General features: G+C 38.2%; 1 protein-coding gene across 1 annotated transcript in view; it reads left to right on the top strand.

Annotated features, from left to right (window-relative positions):
- Positions 1-1,027: 1,027 nt before the first annotated feature.
- ndrg2 (NDRG family member 2) overlaps positions 1,028-22,730 on the top strand; it is a 29,105-nt gene continuing 7,402 nt past the window's right edge. The window contains exons 1-9 of the mRNA XM_060864333.1: positions 1,028-1,188; positions 17,872-17,965; positions 18,888-18,929; positions 19,044-19,149; positions 19,598-19,718; positions 20,681-20,743; positions 21,619-21,679; positions 22,329-22,415; positions 22,515-22,571. Of these exons, the coding sequence (XP_060720316.1) occupies positions 17,891-17,965; positions 18,888-18,929; positions 19,044-19,149; positions 19,598-19,718; positions 20,681-20,743; positions 21,619-21,679; positions 22,329-22,415; positions 22,515-22,571 (612 nt within the window). The 5' untranslated portion in view covers positions 1,028-1,188; positions 17,872-17,890. The remainder of the gene's footprint in view (positions 1,189-17,871; positions 17,966-18,887; positions 18,930-19,043; positions 19,150-19,597; positions 19,719-20,680; positions 20,744-21,618; positions 21,680-22,328; positions 22,416-22,514; positions 22,572-22,730) is intronic.

Here is a 22,730-nt window from a genome sequence, read left to right as displayed (position 1 = left end):
ATGTCTGTATTGTCTTGTATAGTATAGTATAGTGTTATTTATGTGTGTATTGTCTTGTATAGTATAGTGTTATGTCTGTATTGTCTTGTACAGTATAGTATAGTGTTATGTCTGTATTGTCTTGTATAGTATAGTATAGTGTTATTTATGTGTGTATTGTCTTGTATAGTATAGTGTTATTTATGTCTGTATTGTCTTGTACAGTATACTATAGTGTTATTTATGTCTGTATTGTCTTGTATAGTATAGTGTTATTTATGTCTGTATTGTCTTGTATAGTATAGTGTTATGTCTGTATTGTCTTGTATAGTATAGTGTTATTTATGTATGTATTGTCTTGTACAGTATACTATAGTGTTATTTATGTCTGTATTGTCTTGTATAGTATAGTGTTATGTCTGTATTGTCTTGTATAGTATAGTGTTATTTATGTCTGTATTGTCTTGTACAGTATACTATAGTGTTATTTATGTCTGTATTGTCTTGTATAGTATAGTGTTATTTATGTCTGTATTGTCTTGTATAGTATAGTGTTATGTCTGTATTGTCTTGTACAGTATAGTGTTATTTATGTCTGTATTGTCTTGTATAGTATAGTGTTATGTCTGTATTGTCTTGTACAGTATAGTGTTATTTATGTCTGTACTTTTGAGAGTCAGAAACAGCTGAAACCAAATTCCCTGTATGTGTCAAACATCAACACACTTGGCTAATAAAGCTGATTCTGATTTTGATTCCGATTCAGCGAATTGTGTCACTTCGTACTTAAACATTCGAATCATACCATTACAGAAAAAATAGGGGGATGCGTATTATGTATATACTTAACGTTATCATGCCGGTATTTAACGAGGTGCTGATGAATACCAAACATTACGTAAAAGAAATGTACTGTGTATCATTTCTCCATCGATTTCCTTTCGAAATTCTGTCCTGAACCGATTTAAAGTTTGCATCACTATTTAAACCCCCTACCACTCCCGAAATGACTACGCCCCACGTGGTTGATTGACGGCTCCATATTTTTGTGCAGGGGTTTTTTTCATGCTACTCGAGAAAGAGGAAAACAACAGAGCGATTCTGTGAGAGGGGGAACGACAAGCTAAGATTACAAAGACGGAAGAAAAGTGAGAGATAAAGAGACGAGACAAAGGTGGAAAGTGGAAAATTTAACCCTGTTCTGCAGTGGTAAGTGTTATATATATATGTAACTATTTTTTTTGGACAAAGATGCATTGCTTTTTAACCTGAGTACGTTAAAAAATGATGAAAAACTACCAAAAAAATATAAATAATTATAATATAATTTGTAAATGTCAATTATTCGTAGAATTGCGACTGTTGGCAACAGAATACGGCATTTGACATTTAACTGAGTTTCAAACGAGTAAAGATTGTTTATTTATATTTAGAATTACGACTTTTGACGACAAAATACGGCAGTTTCGTTGTCACGTTACCAAAATACAAACAACAAAAAATTAGGCGGAAAAATTGCAAAATTTCTCTTAGATAAAGCACTCAGGTTTATTTAATGTTACAGTTAGATATTTATGGCGTAAATAAATGGACCCAGCCTCAAATAAGCTGGTTTGAATCGCACATATACTTAATGCATGTGACGCTGTGTTATATAACATAGTATATTGTTGTGTTTATGTCTCTGTACTTTTGAGAGTCACAAACAGCTGGAACCAAAATTCCTTGTGTGTGTCAACATCAACACAGTTGGCCAATAAACCTGATCCTGGTCCTGGTCCTGATTTGCACACACTGTTTAGTATGTTAGTATGCAGTCTGGGATTAGCACCGTGTGTTTTTGTTCTTTATTTGGGTTTCTGTGTACTAACGAGACAGACTAGTATCGTTTTACGTGTGCTTGCGTCTAGACTCTGTGTGTGTGTCTGTCTGTGTGTGTCTGTGTGTGTGTGTGTGTGTCTGTCTGTGTGTGTGTGTGTGGCTGTGTGTGTGTCTGTGTCTGTCTGTTTGTCTGTGTCTGTCTGTCTGTGTGTGTGTCTCTTAATGGCAGAGGTGTATTTTCAAGCTAAACTGTAGAGAAAGTCCAACACACATGTTATGACAAGACCAAATCATCAAGTTAAAAATGTGCTCAGACGAGTTTTAAATTCTCTTTCTATCTCACTCACTAACGCACACGCGCACACACACACACACACACACACACACAGTGTAAGGTAGGGGAGCTGTGACAAGCTGCATCATGTAGTGAGTCATGCAGCGTTTAAATGCACAATTTATTTTTATTTTTTTCAAACAAATTTTAGTGGACAGTGCCAAGCTTATTAAGGAACACTCCCACAATCCAGCTCAGGGAACACACAGGATGCGGTAAATACACACCCGAGGACATCTTTATCATTGACTTGGAAATTGTCATTTTAAGTGTTATATTGAACTTCATAAGTATTTATTTCTTTTTTTAAGTTGTGAACACAAGCCTTAATGATCGTGCCATGATCGTGTTTCTTATGCTCATTTGAGGCTTCTATCCTAACACACATTAGGTATGCCACAGTAACAGGAGAATTCCAAACAATCCTATTATGACTTTTTCAAAACGTAATTACTACTATTGACTGTAAATATGAGTGGACATGAGAAAGGTGCCATTTACTCCCAACGTGCAAAAATGGGAGTTGTCTGTTGTGAAAATTGTAGCCAGAGTGTCTGCTGTAGTTTGGACAGTGTGTCTTCCCCTCGCTCCTGCTCCGATTGATTACAGAACAGGTCGTGGCTTTTCTACACATCTGTCATCACTGTAAATCCTTGAGACAAAGATTTAGAGGTGTGAAATGAAGTTCACTGAGCTGTAATCTCAGTAAGCACTTCAGGTCCATGTTGCAAAGTGTAACACATTCATAAGGCCTGACTGGTACTTCCAGCCCACCTCATGCAGCTACAAACCCCTCAATTTTATAACCCTGTTACAACATGCACACGTGTATAGTTTATATTTTGATTCTTACCTGCAGTTACTTCGCATTTATTGTTTGATTTGGGGAAAAAAATAACACTATAACTACGATTTCATTCTGTCCCAAGGCTTGTAAACAACTATTTTACAAAATATACTTTGAAAAAAAATGCCCTCCATTTTTAAATTAAAAACTTATGTTTTTTTATTTTTATTTGGTCTAGTGAGAAATTTTCTTGCTTACAAAAGCTCCTGATAAGCAACTAATATAACGGTGTAACCCCTTAGGCGATCTGCTATAGATGCAGAGTTGGATTTCTGTTTAAAAATTTAATAATAAACAAATGCTGGAATAAATTTTTTTTTTTGTCAAAATATGCATTGACTGGCCCATTGCTTCAGTATTTTCCAAGTGTTTCATTAAGTCTAGTGAAATATTTTGCTAGGTTTGCATCTGTACCACTGTCAGGCAGTTCTTGACCCTTGTCCCGGTGGTACCTTTGTTTGGATTATTATGAAGGTGGCTAAAGGGTGGCGTGTCTATTTGCATGCTGCAAGAAGTGGCTCGCATCGTTGAGACTGTGTCTGCGAGTCTATGTCGGATGAGTCATACAGAGTGCAGAGTACGTCATATTTCACGTCGGGGGCAGAGTCGGCATTACCATAAAAATGACACATCTCAGCATTACTGTAAATCATATTTGCACTTGAGCCTTACTGTATATACAGTTCACTGGTATTCAAGCTTGTTTTTTTCTGATCAGGTTTGTCCATGTCTAACCAAAAAAGCTAGTCAAAATAAATCTTATTTTAGAGACATTTTTACAAGGTAGACACGACACTCTACATTTAAAAAAGTGATGCATGTTGTAGCAGCTTCTTACATTATTGCGAATAATTTCTGATATGAAAATGGCATCACTATTACGACTATCACCAAAGACTCAGCAATCTGGACGTAGCTTTAGATCAAGGCCTAGCCAGGTGGAGGAGGTGATGGGACAAAGAACGCTTCCTGAGATGAGGAAGAAGATTGAGGAGGATTTCATTCTGACTGATTACTCAAAAACTGCAGAGCATGTTTGATAACCAAACAGGTTACGCTGGACCAGTGGCACGATTCCCATGAACACAACTTGTGCTTGACTCTGCACTTGTTCAGGAAGTCAAGTATCCCATGCATGTGGTTTAGCCGATGAAGACGTTATCAGTTGTGTTGTTGTTTAACACTTGTGCACCATGAGTAGGAAGGAAAAGTTGCGAAGAATTGAGATCTATGTGCAAATAGCACCATAATAATAATAATAACTACTATGGTGAGTCATGGTGTGTTCTCCATACAGGTTTTTATGGCATAAGATGAAGGCAAATGCGCAGGGATTCAATTGGATCAAGTAAGTTTGAAACCAGAGGGTGAAACAGCCTATAACTCTCCCAAAAGTAAACAGTGCTGTGTGTTAAAAAGTTGGTTGGTATGTGTGTAGCGTGAATAAGGAGTGAATTAAGGAGTCTTTATGACTACTGCGGCAGTTGTTGGGTACAGGTCTGCGTTTACCATACAAAACCTTGGGAATTCATGAAAATTGGGAAATCCTTTTGGGATTAGCAGCAGCAGAATGTAAGTTGGTGGGGGTGGTCGCTCATTGGTTAATGTGTCGGACCCCCATGTGCCCAAGCTTCCACCGCTTGGCCCCTGAGCAAGGCCCTAAACCATCAGTTGTATAAAATGAGAGAGAATGTATGTTGCTCTGGATAAGAGCTGTGAATGTAAAGTAAGTCAGAAGACGAGTGCAGAAAGCTGGAAGTGGAAGTGGAGCATTAGAATGAATAGGACATATCAGGAAGGCGTTTGGATTCACAGCAGTAGAAGTGTGTCAGAAGTGTGCATCATAAATTCAGATAAATATCAGAAGACTTATTTGACCAAGCTCCAGGCAGAGTATCACAGATTTTCAGAATATTCGTCCTTCCATCAGACAAAATAACTTTAGTACTACGTCTTACTGCTATATTCTGAAGTGGTCACAAGAACAACAATCTTGTATCTTGTGCCAAAGAATGGGACATTTATATTTGGATCGCATGTGGCTCAGCTGGTTAAGGCTCTGGGTTGTTGATTGGAGGATCGGGGTTCAAGGCCCAACACAGCCAAGCTGCCACTGCTGGGCCCTTGAGCAAGGCCCTCAACCCTCCCTGCTCCAGGGGCGCTGTTTCATAGCTGCCCCTGCACTCTGACCCCAACCCCCTCAGTTGGGGTATGTGAAGAAAAGAATTCCACTGTGCTGTAATGTGTATGTGGCAATAATAAAGGCTTCTATGCCCCTTCTATTCTATTCTATACTAATCTATTCTATTCTATTCTATTCTAAAATTATAGAATACCAAAAAAATGTGGGTCAGGCACAACTGGAACACACACATATCTGTGAATGTACATCATCACAGTCACAATAATGTGCAAGCTTCTTATCACTGCACTATAAAACACAAGATCAAAACCAAAACAAATACATCAGGGGTTTCCAATCTAGGGGCCGTGACCCCACACGGTTTGCAAATGAGATCTTCAGAGAAACCCACAAACATCACTTGGGTTATAATCATTTATTTTAAATGTAATTAATATTAAAAGTATTGAATATACATTGACATGCTACTTGAGTTGATCTGAACAATTTACAGTAAGTGATATTTGTTTTATTTTAGTCTTCAGTTGTATTGTAGCTGTGCTAGTGTCGGTATGCAAAAATGAAAAACGTCAAAATTCATATTTCTGTAGGAATCTAGATCATATGGTTAGTGTTAGAATTTTTAAAACCTCTCTTGTAGCCTTCACACCAGCCGATTGGAATGCTAGATTGGATTTTTTTTTTTTGGATTTTTTACATTAATTGAGATCATATTTTTCTATTCGAGACAATCAGAGATTATGACAATAGTCGATGATGCAGTAACTCTAAGCTATTTCAAGCACAAAGTCTTGCACTTTCTCATAGAAACAGGACAGACCTGGATATTTTGGCTCTGCCAGGCCATCAAATGAATGTCTCTTATAATCCTCCAGTTGTAGATAAGAAGGACGGCAAGCGAGTATGTCAATAATGACAGGTTTTACAACTGCTGCTTCTGAACCTGCACGCAAGTATAAACATGCCAAGAATAAAGTTTCATGTTGGGCTGCACTACACCGCACCCCCGTAGCGCTTCATTCCTTGTGTGAATCGTTCAAACCTGGATGTGACGCCCTCTCAGACGCACCTCCTGACTCTTTGAAAAGGTATGGCCTAAAACTGGGATTGTTGTAGCTGGTTTATCTTTTTACCCATTGCATTTGGCGGCTCAAAGCAAGATAACCAGCATGGTTGTGACTTTTGTAGTCATGGATTACTTCAGTTATGTCTTTTTTGCCTTTTATTGCAGTGACCAGCAAAAAAAAAGAAACCTTTTAACCTAGCCGTTTCCATTGTGCTGCGTCTTTTGGACTTTTCTCATAGTCTCAAATTGCTTTTTTTAGGTCATTGGAAATCTTTCTGCAGAGCAGGAATATCTAGCCAACAGAAGTGTTGACTTCAAATGTAGGGGTAACTGCCTTCAAGAATTTTGGACTGATGCAAATTTCTGTTTAAGGCAGCAACAACTAAATAAATTCCCAATAAATTCATTGTTGTTATTGTACCAGTTCCATATTAGATTTCCAACAAAATCTGTAAATCCGCCACCTGTTATTCTATGCCAAGTCATGAGAGAATTTTTGTTGAACGATATTAAAAATTTGTGAAAGAAGTGCAAAAGAAACAAACATGCTGACAGACATCAGAATGAGACACTTCACTGAGTGAAGTGACTCCTTCATGTGGTGTTCTGGCTAAGGTTCAGGTGTTAGCATAATGCTTACTTTGTTCTTAGTCCTCCATGCTTTTTATGCTTGTCAGGGGCACCTACCTTTCATGCACCTTTTTTTTTTTATCTCCGTTGTTCATCTCTTGGTCATTATTGTGTTCCACGCATGTCTTGGGCTTCCTCTTGGCCCCAAGTTCATCTCTGTTAACATTTATGAAACGTTAGCATACCAGATGATTGATCGGTTAAATATACACTCTAATATTCTACACCACGTTGTTTGAGGGAACATTTTAAATCATTCATAGAGTTGATACGTAATTTTGGGTTGTTTTCCTGACCAGTGCAATCAAACAGCAAGTGTCAATCAGTCAACTAAGAGATTTCTGTTCGCCGTGGGAATATTATGACATGTGAAGGAGTTAGACATGTTACAGACAAAACAACCAGAATGTTATTGTTCTGAATCATCATTTGTTTTGTTTTTATATCATGTGATGTGATCAGTAACAGTTGCAAAGGCAGAAACAAGACCAAGAAACCAAAACTAATCCTGCCGCTTTGTTGACACAGGAGCTGTGACGACAATGCGTTGTCTATATTTCATTCAATTACACCAGTTACAGTGTCGCCATTGGAACAATAACTATGCCCTGTGTATTATTAATTGCGACATTTCCCTATTACGTCTCTCAGTAACTAAATACCGAACCATGACATGTATACTTGGGTTGATTGCTACAATTACATGCAACTGCGGTAATTAGCTAAATAGTTACCTAGGCTTAAGGAATAACACATGCTATAACAGCTGTGTTGTGATTGGAAAATTATCCTTGGCAGGGTGGAGTGATGTGAAGTAACACTGTAACTGTTTTATGCCACAATACCAGAGCAATTTGCCAACTATAGATAGATGGATGGATGGATGGACGCATAGTTGGATGGATGGATGGATGGATGGATGGATGGATGGATGGATAGATTAATGGTCGATTTGTACATAGATGGATATAGATATTAAGTGGATGGATGGATTGATTTATATATTGATGGAGATCCCTCAAATTTACAATTAGAAATATTAGATATTTGGCAAACTGTCTCAGAGCGACTTACCGAAGTGCTTTAAAGCGTCTGTTAATGAATACTTTAATACCGGTTCGATATGTCAAAGCACAAAGTCTTATCGAGGGATTGTTTTTTTTTTGTTAAGAAGGGAAAACGAGATGAGAAATGAGGAAGGATGTAGGGGAGAAAGATGCAAGCACTTTGTAGCTGATGCATTTTTTGGCTACTAAACATTTCAACAATTAATGTGTAAAAATCTATTACTGCGGAAAACATTTGCAAAAATCATACCATGAAGGGAGGTGGATGGGGAAAAAACAAAAACAAAAAACCACCAAGGAGTATTTTGGCACCTTGCTGTGTCTCCATGGTGGCCAATGTTACACTTATTATTTATTTATTTATTTATTTATTTATCTATTTTTCTCTCCACCTAAGTGCTTCTTTTCTCTCTGAATATTGGAAACCGACAAGTAGGCAAACAGAAGGAAAGCGGTGCACAATATTTTAGGATTAAATTCACTGCTAATGTTTTTTCTGGTCAGTTGTGTCTATTAATATTTAGTACAGTAGATCAGTACAATGTTTAGTAAAAATTTTTTATTACAATTTTTTTAATTTTTAAAGGGATGAACGATCTGAGACACACAAACACGCCTAGGCACACTTTAAATCTGTCTATAAATAATGCAGATTTTAACCTTTAGCAGTCTGGCATCCATTTCTCTCACTCTCTCTCTCACTCTCACTCTCACTCACACATAAGAACATGCTACAAATCCCTGGATCGCACATTTCTTATGAATCTACTCACAGTAAAGTTATCTCCTCTGACATTCTACATGGCATTTAGTTTGAAGCAAACGTCTCTTTTCTCTCAGGATCAGACACACACACGTGGCCTTACCTCAGCGCCTAAATGACCCAAGTATTTTTAATACAAAACACCCAGTGTCTGTGTCATTTGTTCTTTTTGAAACTCTAGGGCTATAACCAAATATGAATAGAACATGAATGTAAAGACTGAACTTTATCTTCACATGGCACAAGTGAGCGGTCAGATATGATCCTGCTCAGACCAAGATCCTGCTCCTCTGTTCATTAACACAAACATGCCATGCTGCAAGATGCAGCATGTTTTACAAAAAAAAAGACCTTGTTTGAGCCACGCCCATGTTTTTCCCAGCCAAATACAGTTACGGATATGAAGATGTTCAAATAACTACAGTGTCTTTGCGTTGGCTCAATTTACACAAGAGAGTCGAACTGCTTGACTGCGTGAGGGATGTGATAGCCTATTGGTAAGGTGTTGGGCTACCAGTTGTGAGATCAATTCGTACGTCCACCAAGCTGACACTGCTGGGCCCCTGAGCAAGGCCCTTAACCCTCAATTGCTCAGTTGTATAAAAAAAATGATTTAAAGTGTAAGTAGTTCTGGATAAGGGCGTCTGCTAAATGCTGTAAACATAAATGGATGTTTGTTTCTTTTGTAATACTCAGTCCCTACAAATGCAAAAACAAGATTAATTAATTAAACGAGATTTTTTTTTTTTTTTTTTTTTTTGTGATATCACACGAACCTTGCTAATTTGACCCGGACGAGTGAAGTCATGTCACGGATATGAATTACGATCTCGTAACTAGATTTTAATTCATGATTAAATTAACGCCTGAAGCTCGTGACACCATTTGCGTTTGTAATTGACAGACTTTTTTTGCTTATTGGTAATTAAATAAAAAAGTTGGTTTTGATTTTATTCATTTGTTTATTCACTTGTTTGCTTTAAAACTAGTTAACTGAATATTAATGATAAAGAAAAACAGCATTGTTATGATTTGGTCTGAAATCTGAGATCTCAGATCGAAATCCAGGACAACTTTTTGTGTGAGAAATGCAAACTAGTTTGGCTAGCTAACGAGGTGTAAACTTTACTTGCGGTAAAATATAGCATTGTATGTTAGTGAACAGCAAAATGTCTGTAAAGGTTTGATGCATTGAAAATTCTCAGAGGAGGTTTGGGAATATTTTGCAAACTGATGTTCTGGTCAGTCTGAGCGGCAGATGTACAGGGTTAGGATTCCACAGTGTGTCCTTTCTGTAGTGTCCTGGGGCGATAGTGGGGGACGGTGCTTGGTTTCAAGAGTATGAGGACATATCTAATTTGAATATCATGTCTTTGTGTTTCATGAATGGAAAGGTGCTTCCGGGCTTTTTTTATTTAGTTAGTTTTCAGGCTATTTTAACTGACGGGTCTGAAGTGTATAATCGTAGGTTTATGCCGTGACCAAGCATTAGAAATATTTTGGCACTCACACAGACCATAGCCACCGCCTTCTTCTACTTATACTTTTTCTTCTTAGCCAAACAGCTCGCCCGAAAATGTCACACCATGACATGCCCAAGTGTCCCATAACAGAAGATCTAAAAATACTTGCTTAATAACACCTAAATATGTACCATACTGCAACTCTAAACGACACCCTACGCTCAGGCCATGGAGGCAATAGCAGAAAGTTGAGTGCGAAATATCAGTTTCAGTTCAGTTTCAGCAAACAAAAGAGAAAACTGGGGGGAAAGTGTGCCGAAGGTCATGAAAGTACGATGTGTTCGGGATGAGTGCCGGAGAGACCCGGAGATACCGTACTTCAGATTCTCCTTGTGGCTAAGATGACTGACTGGTGACAGCAGTTCCTTTTTTTAATGTGTAGTGAACAGTTTATGGGGTTATTTAGGGATATGTTCACATTACCACATTAGAGATTACAGTGTGGTTTTTAATCTCACATAGTTATGTTTCTATACTTGTCTGAGATATTTTCTAGCAAACATGCACCGTTCTCTTTTCCAAAATGGAAATAAATGTATTGTTTAAACTACGCTGATCCTAACCAGGATAAAGCGGTCACTGAGGACGAACCACTGAAAACGGACAGTTGACATATCTGGTCAATTTTTGGTCAATTTTTTACATATCTGGTGGACAGTTTGTTCCCGAAACAGTCCCTCACTGTAGCTAGTCTCCTTACCTGATTGAAGAAGATCCTGTGAAGAATCTGATCCAGAGATTTGGTTTCATATTAACAACACCAACAACAAAAACATGTTTGCGCTCCACCAGCTGACAACCCTGTCTTAAAGTTTATCGCACGTTTGTACACACATGCCTCACTGTTTGTCTAGTTAGTGTAGGCCATTTTATGAAACATCCCATGTGCTCGAACCTTGTGTACTGTATGGGTCAGCATGACAGCAGGCAAGAAGTTTATTTTTTATAGGGAACTGGTAGCTCTGTGGTTAAGGAATTGGACTAATGATTGTGAGTTTGAATCCCAGGTCCTTCAAGCTATTGTAGATGGGCCCTTGAGCAAGGCCCTTAACCCTCAGTTGCTCAGTTGTATATCAAACACCAAATGGCATAAATGTAAACTTCCTATAGCTTTATGCTTTTATTTCTGTACACAGCCATTAGATTTGTTTTTCTAAGCTTAGTTGCGCGTTATTTTATTTCGTGTTATCCCATTAATAGCGACTCTCGAGTGTATACACATCGTCTGCACTTTCTGTTTGAACCAGGGTAACCTTTATCCAATAGTTATCGGTGGGATCGCTCCTTGACGTTTGCTATTTTTCGCTATTGTTAAGCATCCTGGATAATTTTAGTTTGATCGAACAGGTGCTTCTGCCTCAGTTCAGGAAAGCGTACAGGGAGACTCTGTGGCTTGTGGCTTTGCTGAGCTTTACCACTGGGATACGATCTCACATTTTTAACATTTTACAACAAACCACTGTTGTGGAACAGAAGATTTATGACAACCATTTTAATAACAAATTAAGTTAGGATACAGTGGAGTTTCCTGATTGACAGGAAGCAGAATGTGTTTTTCATGTGTTTTTACCCCATTTTGCTTTTCTTACACACACGATAAGATTTTTTTTTTTTGTAGATCCAAGTGGCTGGAACACCTATTTGTCTCTCTCTTGTTTTTTTTTTCTCTCCCACTCCTGCCATGTGTGACCTTCTTCTCCTAGGAACATTGTTTTGATAAGTTCCTGGCTGACTTGCTTTCTTGATTTAATGCCTGTTGTGTCCTTCTCCCTGGGACGGTTGCTACAGAAACCTCCAGAAATCTCCAAACCGATCACGGATTGCTGTAAATCACAGCTACTCGGCTACCTACAAGCACTCAGCCCCAGCGGGGTAGGATTCTGTGCTAGTGATGAGAATTATAAAATAGTATAGTATTTATTCATTTTTCAATACCTAGAGGACAAGCATGTGCATCACTGCACCACTGCATTTACAAAATAGTGCATTTTAATGACTAAAATACAGTATAAACACATTATGCCCCTTAGATCACATCCTCATGCACATCTCAATTTATGAACTGTGATGAGTCGTTGAAAACCGTAACAGCAGGAATACAGAACATTCTGCTATTTCTACAAGTTATTATTATTTTTTTCCTCCTCAGTTTTCATTGACACTGTTGCCATTAGACTATAATGCATCTGCATTGGAAATCCATATAGGACATCAATAGATCAGCCAAAGTCAAATCTCCACACAAAAGCAGTGCTTTGGCCAAAAATCCATTTAAAAGTATTTCAAAATAGTATAAACACACAGATTAAAGTCATTTTAACACATTCCAGTTTTTTTTATTTATTTGTGTAGCATTTAACAAACAACAAACAAGATCGTGGGAAGTTAAAGTGCCATCTTCTTCCTCTGGGTGACCCCCTGGTATAAAAAAAAAAGTAAATACAGCATTAAGAAAATAAGAATTCATTCGGTAAGTCGGCTTAAACTGTGTTTTCTGAGATGCTTTTCTGCTTACGACTATTGTCAAGAGTTGTCATTGGAGTTACTGGTGCCTTCTTGCCAGTTACAACCAGTCTGTCTATTCTCCTCTGTCCTTACTGGGTTTAGACACACAGTCACTTGGATATCTTTCTTTTTTTCCCCCTTGTTCTGATGTTTGGCCTTGGTGATACCTGAAGCTTTTGCCCATTTTTGTTTGATTTATTTAATGAGCTGGGGCTTAATTGAATGAGCAAACGTATAGGGGTTTTGGTGAAAGTGGTCAGTGGTCATTGTTTTGTGGTCCTATGGGTGGATATAACACTCGCGGCCTGAATTTTTGTCTTGGTTTGGCCCTGGTGACCCCAGATATTGGGATTATAAATCATTAATCTAACCTACTGAACTTAAGTCAAAGTCGAGATGTGTTTCAGCCAGATTTCTCATCGATTCGCTTGTTTGTTTGTTTTTTTTTAAGTAAAATTTGCATGTGCAGATTGATTAGTCTGCAGGCTTAATATTGAAACATGCCATCGAAAATTAATGAATGTTCTGGAACCGGTGTTGCGAATGCATCAAATGTTGGATGTCTTCTGCACCTGAAATGAGCCCACAGGTTTTGTTTCAGATTTTCACATCATCCTCTAATAATACGTGTGATATTTTGTGTCTTATGTATTAAAGCTCTTTTTAAGAGATCTTGCAATTCCACCTGTCTATCATCCAAGTGTGAATGTCTTGCTATTTCTGCCAGAAAAGGTGATAATGAATATACAGACTGTTGAATGTTTTTTTTTCTCCCCCAGAGAAAAGTCTTTGTGTTTTAAAGGTACAATAAAAGAAATATTAAATATTAAAGGAAAATGGTGTATAGTATTAGGTAAATTGTGAGGAAATGCTCAAACATGAAAGAGAACTAAAGATAGGGAAAAGAACGAAAGGAAATGGCTGACAAGGGAGACTAGGGAGCACTGAAAGAACAAAAAAACGTGTGCCAGCTTACTTGTTTGTGGCTTTTCAGCTAGTGCGAGTCTGTCACTTACCGTTCTCTGTGAACAGCCGTGTGTAACCTCTTTCCTGTTCCATTTGAACAGTGCCAGCTGTCACCCTGTTACGAGACACTCGATCATGCAGCCTTCACCTCGCAGCTCTGGAGAGAGTGTGTGTGTGATTAAGTAAGTACAGGGTGCTATGTAGGCTGTTTTTCCAACCTGTCACATACCCACAGCACGTTCTCACATTCACCATTTTAGTTCTGACATTTACATAAAAAAATCCACAAAAAAAAATGCGGCTCAGCTCCACGGAATCGACACCCCGTATAAAAAGAAACTGACAAAAGGTTTCATTAAATTCATTTCCACACGTGCAATATTTCAGAGTATCCCTGCGGCTCGGTATAGTAAATTACGCTAAGATGTGAGAGGGCATACAAGAGTAAAAGTACTGAATGTAGAAGTAAAACTAGCGAATGAAAGAGGACTGTTATTGAATGTGAAGGAAAAACTAGCAAATACGAGAGGGAAACTACTGAATGCAAGAGTAACTCTAGAGTGTGTATAAAAGTAGTGACTGCGAGGGTAAAACTATGGAACTACTGAATGCGAGAGTAAATCTAGAGTGTGTGTAAAAGTAGTGACTGCGAGGGTAAAACTATGGAACTACTGAATGCGAGAGTAAATCTAGAGTGTGTGTAAAAGTAGTGACTGCGAGGGTAAAACTATGGAACTACTGAATGTGAGAGTAAATCTAGAGTGTGTGTAAAAGTAGTGACTGCGAGGGTAAAACTATGGAACTACTGAATGCGAGAGTAAATCTAGTGTGTGTGTAAAAGTAGTGACTGCGAGGGTAAAACTATGGAACTACTGAATGCAAGAGTAAATCTAGAGTGTGAGTAAAAGTAGTGACTGCGAGGGTAAAACTATGGAACTACTGAATGCGAGAGTAAATCTAGAGTGTGAGTAAAAGTAGTGACTGCGAGGGTAAAACTATGGAACTACTGAATGTAAGAGAAGAAATACTGTACTGAATTCAGGCGTAAAACTGCTGAATGTGAAAAGAAAACTTACAAATATGAGAGTAACAGTAATGAACATGAGAATAACACAACTGAATGTAAGAGGAAAAACTACTGAGTCTGACAGGAGTGGTACTGTATGTAACATGTAGTAGTAAAGAGCATTTCCTGCATGTCGAAATGTGTATGGTTGCGTATGAACCGAATACGAGCAAAAATGGAGAATGCGAGATTTAAACCTGTGAATGAGAAGAAAACTACTGAATATAAGGAGTAAACCTAGTTAAAGTCAAGGTTTAGCAAACTACTGAATGCAAAATCTACAGAATAGGAGAGTAAACCTGAAGAATTTGATCAGAAGTGTAAGGTATAAGATCATTGTAATCGTGTGTGTGTGATTTCTATTTCAGGAACAAACATCACTCACTTGTTGTTTTGTTGGCTTGCTGTGCTAGTTGTGTCTGGCTGCATGTTGTCTGCATTGATTTGTCTTTTGTCCTGTAGAGAGCATTCAGTTTCTTTATTCACACATCAGACGTTTCAGTGCAGGGGAGCATTTTTCTTTTTTTTTCCCTTCTAAACTTGTAGGACTTTTTTGCTTCCCTTAGATGTGCAAAAATCCCTTAAATAAAGCTGTGTGTGCAAAAGCGTGTATGAATCCTTATTTGTTTATTCTGTTAATTTGATCTCTCTTCTCTCTCTTTGTCACTTCACTCCTTCATTTTTTTTGTCTCTTTCTTTGCAGTGAAATACACTTCTCTCTGTTCCGTTTAACCGATATTACACGCTTGAAAAGACACAGTCTAAGACCGAGACAGAAGGAAATGAAGAGAGATTAGGAAAAGAGATTGAAGTGATCTAAAGGATTAGGTATAATGCTACTGCGTTATTGTTAGTGTGAGACGTTTCAGCTCTGCCTGCGAAGGCACGTACATACACACATCCCTCTGGCTCTGACTGGCTTCGTTGAAGCTTTCTGTATTTTGACTTGTAGGACATTGTGGTCAGTAGTCATGTATTTGCCTGTACCCTGTGCTGACATTTGATCGAACAACAACAGATGGTGTTTCAAAAGATGCCTGAGCCTGCTGCTGTATAGCATTGCCTAACAGTCCTAAAGATATTATTATTATTATTATTATTATTATTATTATTATTATTATTATTATTATGTGTAAGTATAGCGGGAATAAAAAGCTGTGATTATATGGATGTTTGATATCATGGATGGATGTTAGTCATTTTTGGCATTTACATTCATTCTTTAATTATACTGTCACATTGTAGAGAAAAAACACAGCCCTTTGTGGGGATCTACAGGATTTGGTCTTAAACCTATCCACCAAGTCTGGTGCCATTTACTCCAAAGCATTGCTAAGATACAGGCTTTCATGTTTGCCGTCCTTGTCGTCAACGTCGTACTGGCTGTCGAGTCCCGTCGCACAACCGAATTTGTTCATGGTATGAGGTCTAATTTAATGTGGCATTTCACCATTTCACACAGTATAGTAGACTTTGAAACCATCTGAATTTTTAGGATGATTCCAGAACAAATCATTCAGGGAAAGAATCGATGTTTGGCCTTTTGGTTGTGTTACAATTTAAAACTTAAGCAGCCAGACACAACATTTAACTGTAAAATAAGCAGCATTGACCTTCTCCAAACAAATATTAGCTTGTTATTATAACATGTATGTACTACCTTGGCTATTGTTTAGCACTATAGAGCTTTATGTTTCTAAACTTTCCCCCTGTTTTTTTATTTTTATTTTTTTTAATTAATTATTGATTTTTGGATCAAACCCGTTCAATTCAAACTGTTTTAATAATTAATAGCTGTAGGAGCTCGTTAACAAATACAACAGATTTGATAAGAGTTGGTCGTGTTTTTAACTAGTGTAAAAATTCTATACAGCAGTTTGAGAACTACAAACCAGGAAACTGCTGAAGGTTTTTGGCATCATGTCTGATTATTGTGCCTAAGGTGGGAAAAAAGAAAAAAAGAAAAACATGCAATATTGTACATCTGTGGTTGGACTGATAATAATACTGTCATTCCTTATGTAGTTTAAACAAGTCTGACTCAGAGTCAGTTGGCAGCCATTTCATTAACAATTCTGATACAGAGGCTCGTGCTGTTATTTTTTTAATGGGTATTTCATGCCCACCTGATTGTTTAAGGTCTGTAACTTAGACTGATGTCACCCTGTGTCCTTCAGCTCCACCTGGTGGCCGCTGCCTTCGAAATTCATGGCAATGAGAGTCTGCAGTATTGCGGCTGAATATTATGACGTTATTTTTCAGCATTAAGGCACTGAGCGATGTTGTCATTTTACAGCTTGTATGGGAAATCACATTGTCAGCATAATCTGTTTAATATGCAGCAGATGTATATTCACCAAGCTTTGGGTTGGTTATTTATTTATTTATTTATTTAGTTAGTTAGTTAGTTATTTTGCATGCATCCTGTTTGGATGTAAAGCAACAGAGCAGGAATGAAAAGGGGAAGGTCAAATGGAGAGAGAGAGATATGGAGAGAGAGAGATATGGAGAGAGAGAGAGATGGAGAGAGAGAGATGGAGAGGGCGGTACCATTTGTTCTGCACAGATAGAGAGGCTCCCTGAGGCAACCATCATTGCAAAACACACACAAACACACACACACTTTACTAAAGCAATGTCAGTCTGTTTGCGTGACACCGTTTACTCTGTTCAGAAAGTGCGTGCTTACTTTCTGGTTAAAATGACATCAGCCTGCTTGGAAAGGTCACCCATTATAAATCAGCATGTTTTACTAAGTAAAAAATAAATGATTGAGGATCCTGATTAAGGTTGCATAATGCCATGAATGCTGTCCTCATTTCTCTGGGTGCTCTCTCTGGCTTAATGCTTATTAACTCTCCCCCTAAGTTCTAATTAAAAAAAAAGAAAGAAAAAAGCTGATTCAATACCAGTGACAGATTATGCAAGTCCCCTTGAGCATTAGGGAATTCGAATGTGTCATGGTTTTGAGGGACCAAAAGTCCCCACAAGGATAGAAATCTCTGACGTGATATTTGTCTGGTCAAAGATCAAAAAAGGTTTACTTGTAAAGAGCGTAAAAAAAGGTTAAGTGTTTGATTTAGGCATTCACTCATAATTAAATCAACGTGTGTTTATGTGAGTGTGTGTGTGCTGTTTACTAATTGCTTTTTTTTTAACAGGACATAGGGAGGACTTATAATGACGACCGAAACGCAAGAGGTTACCATCATGGAGGACAAGCCTTTACTTACGGGTCAAACCAACAGCGTGAAGGTCACACTTACACACACACACACACACACACACACACACACACACACAGAAAAATAATGACATCCATTACTCAAATCTCCCAAAATATTACCGGTCAATGAAGCTTAAACACACAAGATTGTATGCTAAATATTTTGGGATCTAAATTTCTACCTATGAAAACCTTCCACTTTGTTTATTTGCAGCATTTAAATCAGGAGTTAAAAGACATAGCTATTTTAAGCCCAGCGTTTTCGACGTCACAGCAAATATTTACATGCGATCTTTTGTTCCACGTCATCTCTTCACGTCAAGTCATGCTGCGCATTTCACAGGCTCGAATGATCATGTTATCACCAAGCGGTGGTACTTCCTGTCCATAATGTGTGAGACGTATACAGGGTGAAAAAAGATTATAGGTGTATGTGCAAATATGTGGGCAGTGTTTTCTGGAGCCACCTGCTGGTAACTTGAAAGAATCTGTAGACTACAGTCTAGACCTGTAGAATTGCTGCAGCAGTCTAATTAATTAAAAAATAAAATCTATCAGTGGTAGCAATGCAAAAGGTTTGCAAGTCTCTCAAGGGAGTTAATGTTAATTACCATGGAGGAAAAAACAATGGTACTTTTACTGGAAAATTCACTCGATCAGAACTAATCCCCATATGAAGGAAACAACACTGTATATAGTTCCAGGACTCTAGTGTTGTGAACATGAACCAGATTTAGCTTTTTTATTCTTTAGACTTCTGCCTTTAAGCAATAATAATAACAATAATAATAATAATAATAATAATAATAATAATAATAATAATAATAATTAGGCAGCTCAACAGAGCAGAAACTTGCTACAAGGCTGTTGGAGTAGTCTGGTCAGAAAGGGGGGAGTTTTCCAATTAAAAATTGTTTTAAACAACTTTAATGACCCTCTGTTGCTGTGCAGGACGCTGAGATCGCAGCCAGAATATTGTTGGATCGGGGTCAGGTAAGAAGCTGATATGAGGCAATTTATAGTATAATTAAAGAATACTTTAATACATTTTTAATATTGTGTGTGTGTGTGTGTGTGTGTGTGTGTGTGTGTGTGTGTGTGGTTTAGGAGTACAATATTGAGACCCCACATGGTTTGATGCATGTGACGCTGTACGGCACAGGAAGTACCCGTCGTCCAGCTATACTGACTTTTCATGACGTAGGAATGGAGAGTGAGTCTCCGGTGTCTGTTTGTCTGCATTTCTCTCTCTCTTCTCTCACTCACACACACACACTCATACACATGTATGAGGTACACCTAGACTCTTAGCTTAAAAAAAATTAACAATGAAGGTCAGCTTTTCGATTATGTGTTATAAACTAGTGAGGAACAAAATTGCTTCTATAGTATGTCTTGACTTGTCTTAATCATATTACAACACAGTGTAAATCAAAACTCTGATGCAGAGATCTGGATCAAACCCCAGCTTGGTTTACTACGTGGAGTTTTCCATGTTCTCTCTCTCTTTTTTTGTCTGCGTTGTTTTCCTTTGTGTTTTCCGGTTCCCTCCAGCATCCTATATATATGCTTGTAGGTGAATTGGCTATTCAAAACTGACAACTTCTGAACACTTCTAAAGTGTGTGTATATTCAGTCCATCTTGCTCCATTTTTTCTTAGGCCAGAGCTGCTTCTCTTCACTCTTTAAGTTTGAGGAGATGCAGGAGATTGTGAAGAACTTCACAGTGGTTTATTTAGATGCCCCAGGACAAGAGGAGGGAGCTGCGCCCTATCCTGCTGGGTAAACTGGGTGTGGGCTGGTGTGTGTGTGTGTGTTTGCATAGACTAGATGACTAATACAATCCATAACACACTCGCTCCAGTTATTTGTTTGTCCTCAATTTAGAGCAACATGAAACACTGAACAATGGCTCTCTTGTGACCATCACTGCATTAAACAGCTTAGGCCACGTTCACACTGCAGGTAAAAGTGGCCCAAATCTGATTTTTTTGGGGTCAAGTGACCAGGTCAGACTTCTTCAGGAGTAGTGTGAACACTCAAATCTAGCCCAGATCTGATTTTTTTCAAATCAGATTCAGACCACTTCCATATGTGGTCCTCAATCAGACCCAAATCTGATTTTTTCCAATGTGGCCACAGTGTGAACAACCAAGGCGGATTTGATGCGATTTTTATGTCAATCTACATCGACATTCTTCACAATTATGCGCCGGCGAGTACGAACACAAATGTGACTACGCCTACAAAATGGATCAAATAATCAAAAGTTGCCCTCGACATCCGAAAATTTTCAAAACACTGCGTCTCTGTGCTGCCATTACACAAACATTTAGAAAGAAAAGCGAAAATGTTTACTTCCTCCATAACTTCGCCAACTTTAGCGCAACGGCGTGCTGCGTGTGACGTCATTGTTATTGTTCGTTTGCACATGAGGGTCAGTTCGAAACAGCAAACAGTTCACACTGGTATCTGATATAGGCCACATTTTAAAAGGTAATGTGAACAACCAAACAAAAAAATCAGATCTGAGCAAAATATCCGAATTGAGCATTAAGACTTGCAGTGTGAACGCGGCTTTATTCTATCCAGACTCGTCCTTAGATGCTGCCGAGTCCACAGTAGCCCACAATGACCTCATTATTCAGAATACAATGACATATCATAACCTGTAACTGTTTCTGATTTACCAGCATACCCTCACCCTCCTGAATACTAATCACTGCATATCGTCTCCGTCCTAGGTATCATTATGTCTCCATGGATCAGCTTGCGGAAATGATCCCATCAGTCATACAGTTCTTTAAGTAAGTTTCACAAAGTTTCAAAAATCACATATATATGAGCATGATGGATTTTTATCTATCTATCTATCTATCTATCTATCTATCTATCTATCTATCTATCTATCTATGTATATATATATATCTATATATCTATCTATCTATATATCTATACAGTATGTCTGTCTGTCTGTCTACCTTGACATCCGAAAATTACCTAGATAGATCTATCTATCTATCTATCTATCTATCTATCTATCTATCTATCTATCTATCTATCTATCTATCTATCTATCTATCTATACAGTCTGTCTGTCTGTCTGTCTGTCTGTCTACCTACCAACCATTTAATTATATGCCCCTCCTTTGCTGTGTGTGTGTTTGGTATTCCAGCCACACCTCATACTTTCTCTGTTTGAATAGGAATGATGATTGATCTGATAAGAGCTCAACGACAGAACTTGCCCAGAAGGCATTTAAGGTCACATGAATAAATAAAAACAATCAAAGCAAACGATATAAATGTAAATCGGAGCTAGGAAAGTACTTCGAGTGCTGCTTGTTAAAGGTGGGGTGCACGATGTTTGAAAAATGCTTCAGAAAACTGAGTCGGGCCGGCTAACAAAACAAACGTGTAGCCAATTAGCAGAAAGGGGCGTGTCTTGTCAATATGCGGTGGAGAGAGTGTTCAGTGCACATGTCTGACATTAGCAGAAAGGGGCGTGTCTTGTCAATATGCGTTGTTAACCACCTCCATCATACTAGTAGTCATTCAATAGAAAGGAAAACAAAAGCAGATTTTATTGGATTAGTTGTATTTCTATGTCCTGGATACAACTGCCTTAATATATTGCATTCGGTATTTCTAACTACTCTACTGTGTGTGTCCACTGGTATAGTTTCCGCACTGTGATCGGAGTTGGAGTTGGAGCAGGAGCCTACGTCCTTTCAAAGTTCACAGTAAGTCTCTCTCTCTGTCTGTCTCTGAGTTTTTCCTCCTTGGTCACTCTATTAAAATATTTGCACCCAGAAGTGAGCTAAAAGCAGCGCAAAGTAGAGAGCAATAGTCAGATTCATGTCCTTTTAGAGGACGAAAAGAACACCATGAAAAACCTGTTTTAGTATTTTACACAACAGTATTCATTTAGTAACAGAGACCTCACACAGTTTTACTATTATTTTATAATTATCATCATGTTGAATCTAATTAGACTATTTTATATATAAACATATTCTGATAGAAAGAAATGCCATTAGAATTGACTTTAATTGAAGTGAATTGTCTGGCATTTATTTAATTATTCATTCTCTCTCTCTGTCTGTCTGTCTCTCTTTCTTTCTCTCTCTCTCTTTCTTTCTCTCTCTCTCTTTCTTTCTCTCTTTCTCTCTTTCTTTCTTTCTCTCTCTCTCTCTCTCTCTCTCTTTCTCTCTTCTCTCTCTTTCTTTCTCTCTCTCTCTGTCTTTCTTTCTCTCTCTTTCTCTCTCTCTCTCTCTCTTTCTCTCTCTCTCTCTTTCTCTCTCTCTCTTTCATTCTCTCTCTCTCTCTCTCTCTCTCTCTCTCTCTCTCTCTCTCTCTCTCTCTCTCTCTCTCTATCTCTCTCTCTCTCAGATTAAAAATCCAGACTCTGTGGAAGGTCTTGTTCTGATAAATATTGATCCGAACGCTCGTGGCTGGATGGACTGGGCTGCCCAAAAGGTGTGTTTTTTCCTTCTAGCTTATGCTTATTTTTTTAGGAGTTAAGAGAATTTTGTTTATATCCATTTTTCTAATTTTTCCCTCTGTGTTTCATTTCAGCTCATTACACTGACTTCTTCAGTTGCTGACCAGATCCTTGGTCACCTCTTCAGTCAGGTGTGTGTGTGTTTGTCTTTGTGTGTGTGTTTGTCTTTGTGTGTGTGTGTTTGTCTTTGTGTGTGTGTGTGTGTTGGTTGGGTGGGTGTTTGTGCGTGGGGGGGTTTGTGCGCGTGTGTGTGTGGGGTGTTGTGGGGGGGAGTGTGTGTGTAGGGGTGT

This window comes from Tachysurus vachellii, chromosome 2 (assembly GCF_030014155.1).
Source record: "Tachysurus vachellii isolate PV-2020 chromosome 2, HZAU_Pvac_v1, whole genome shotgun sequence".
NCBI lineage: Eukaryota > Metazoa > Chordata > Actinopteri > Siluriformes > Bagridae > Tachysurus > Tachysurus vachellii.
Note: the sequence above shows the minus strand (reverse complement) of the source record. Positions and strands in the feature narration are given on the sequence as shown.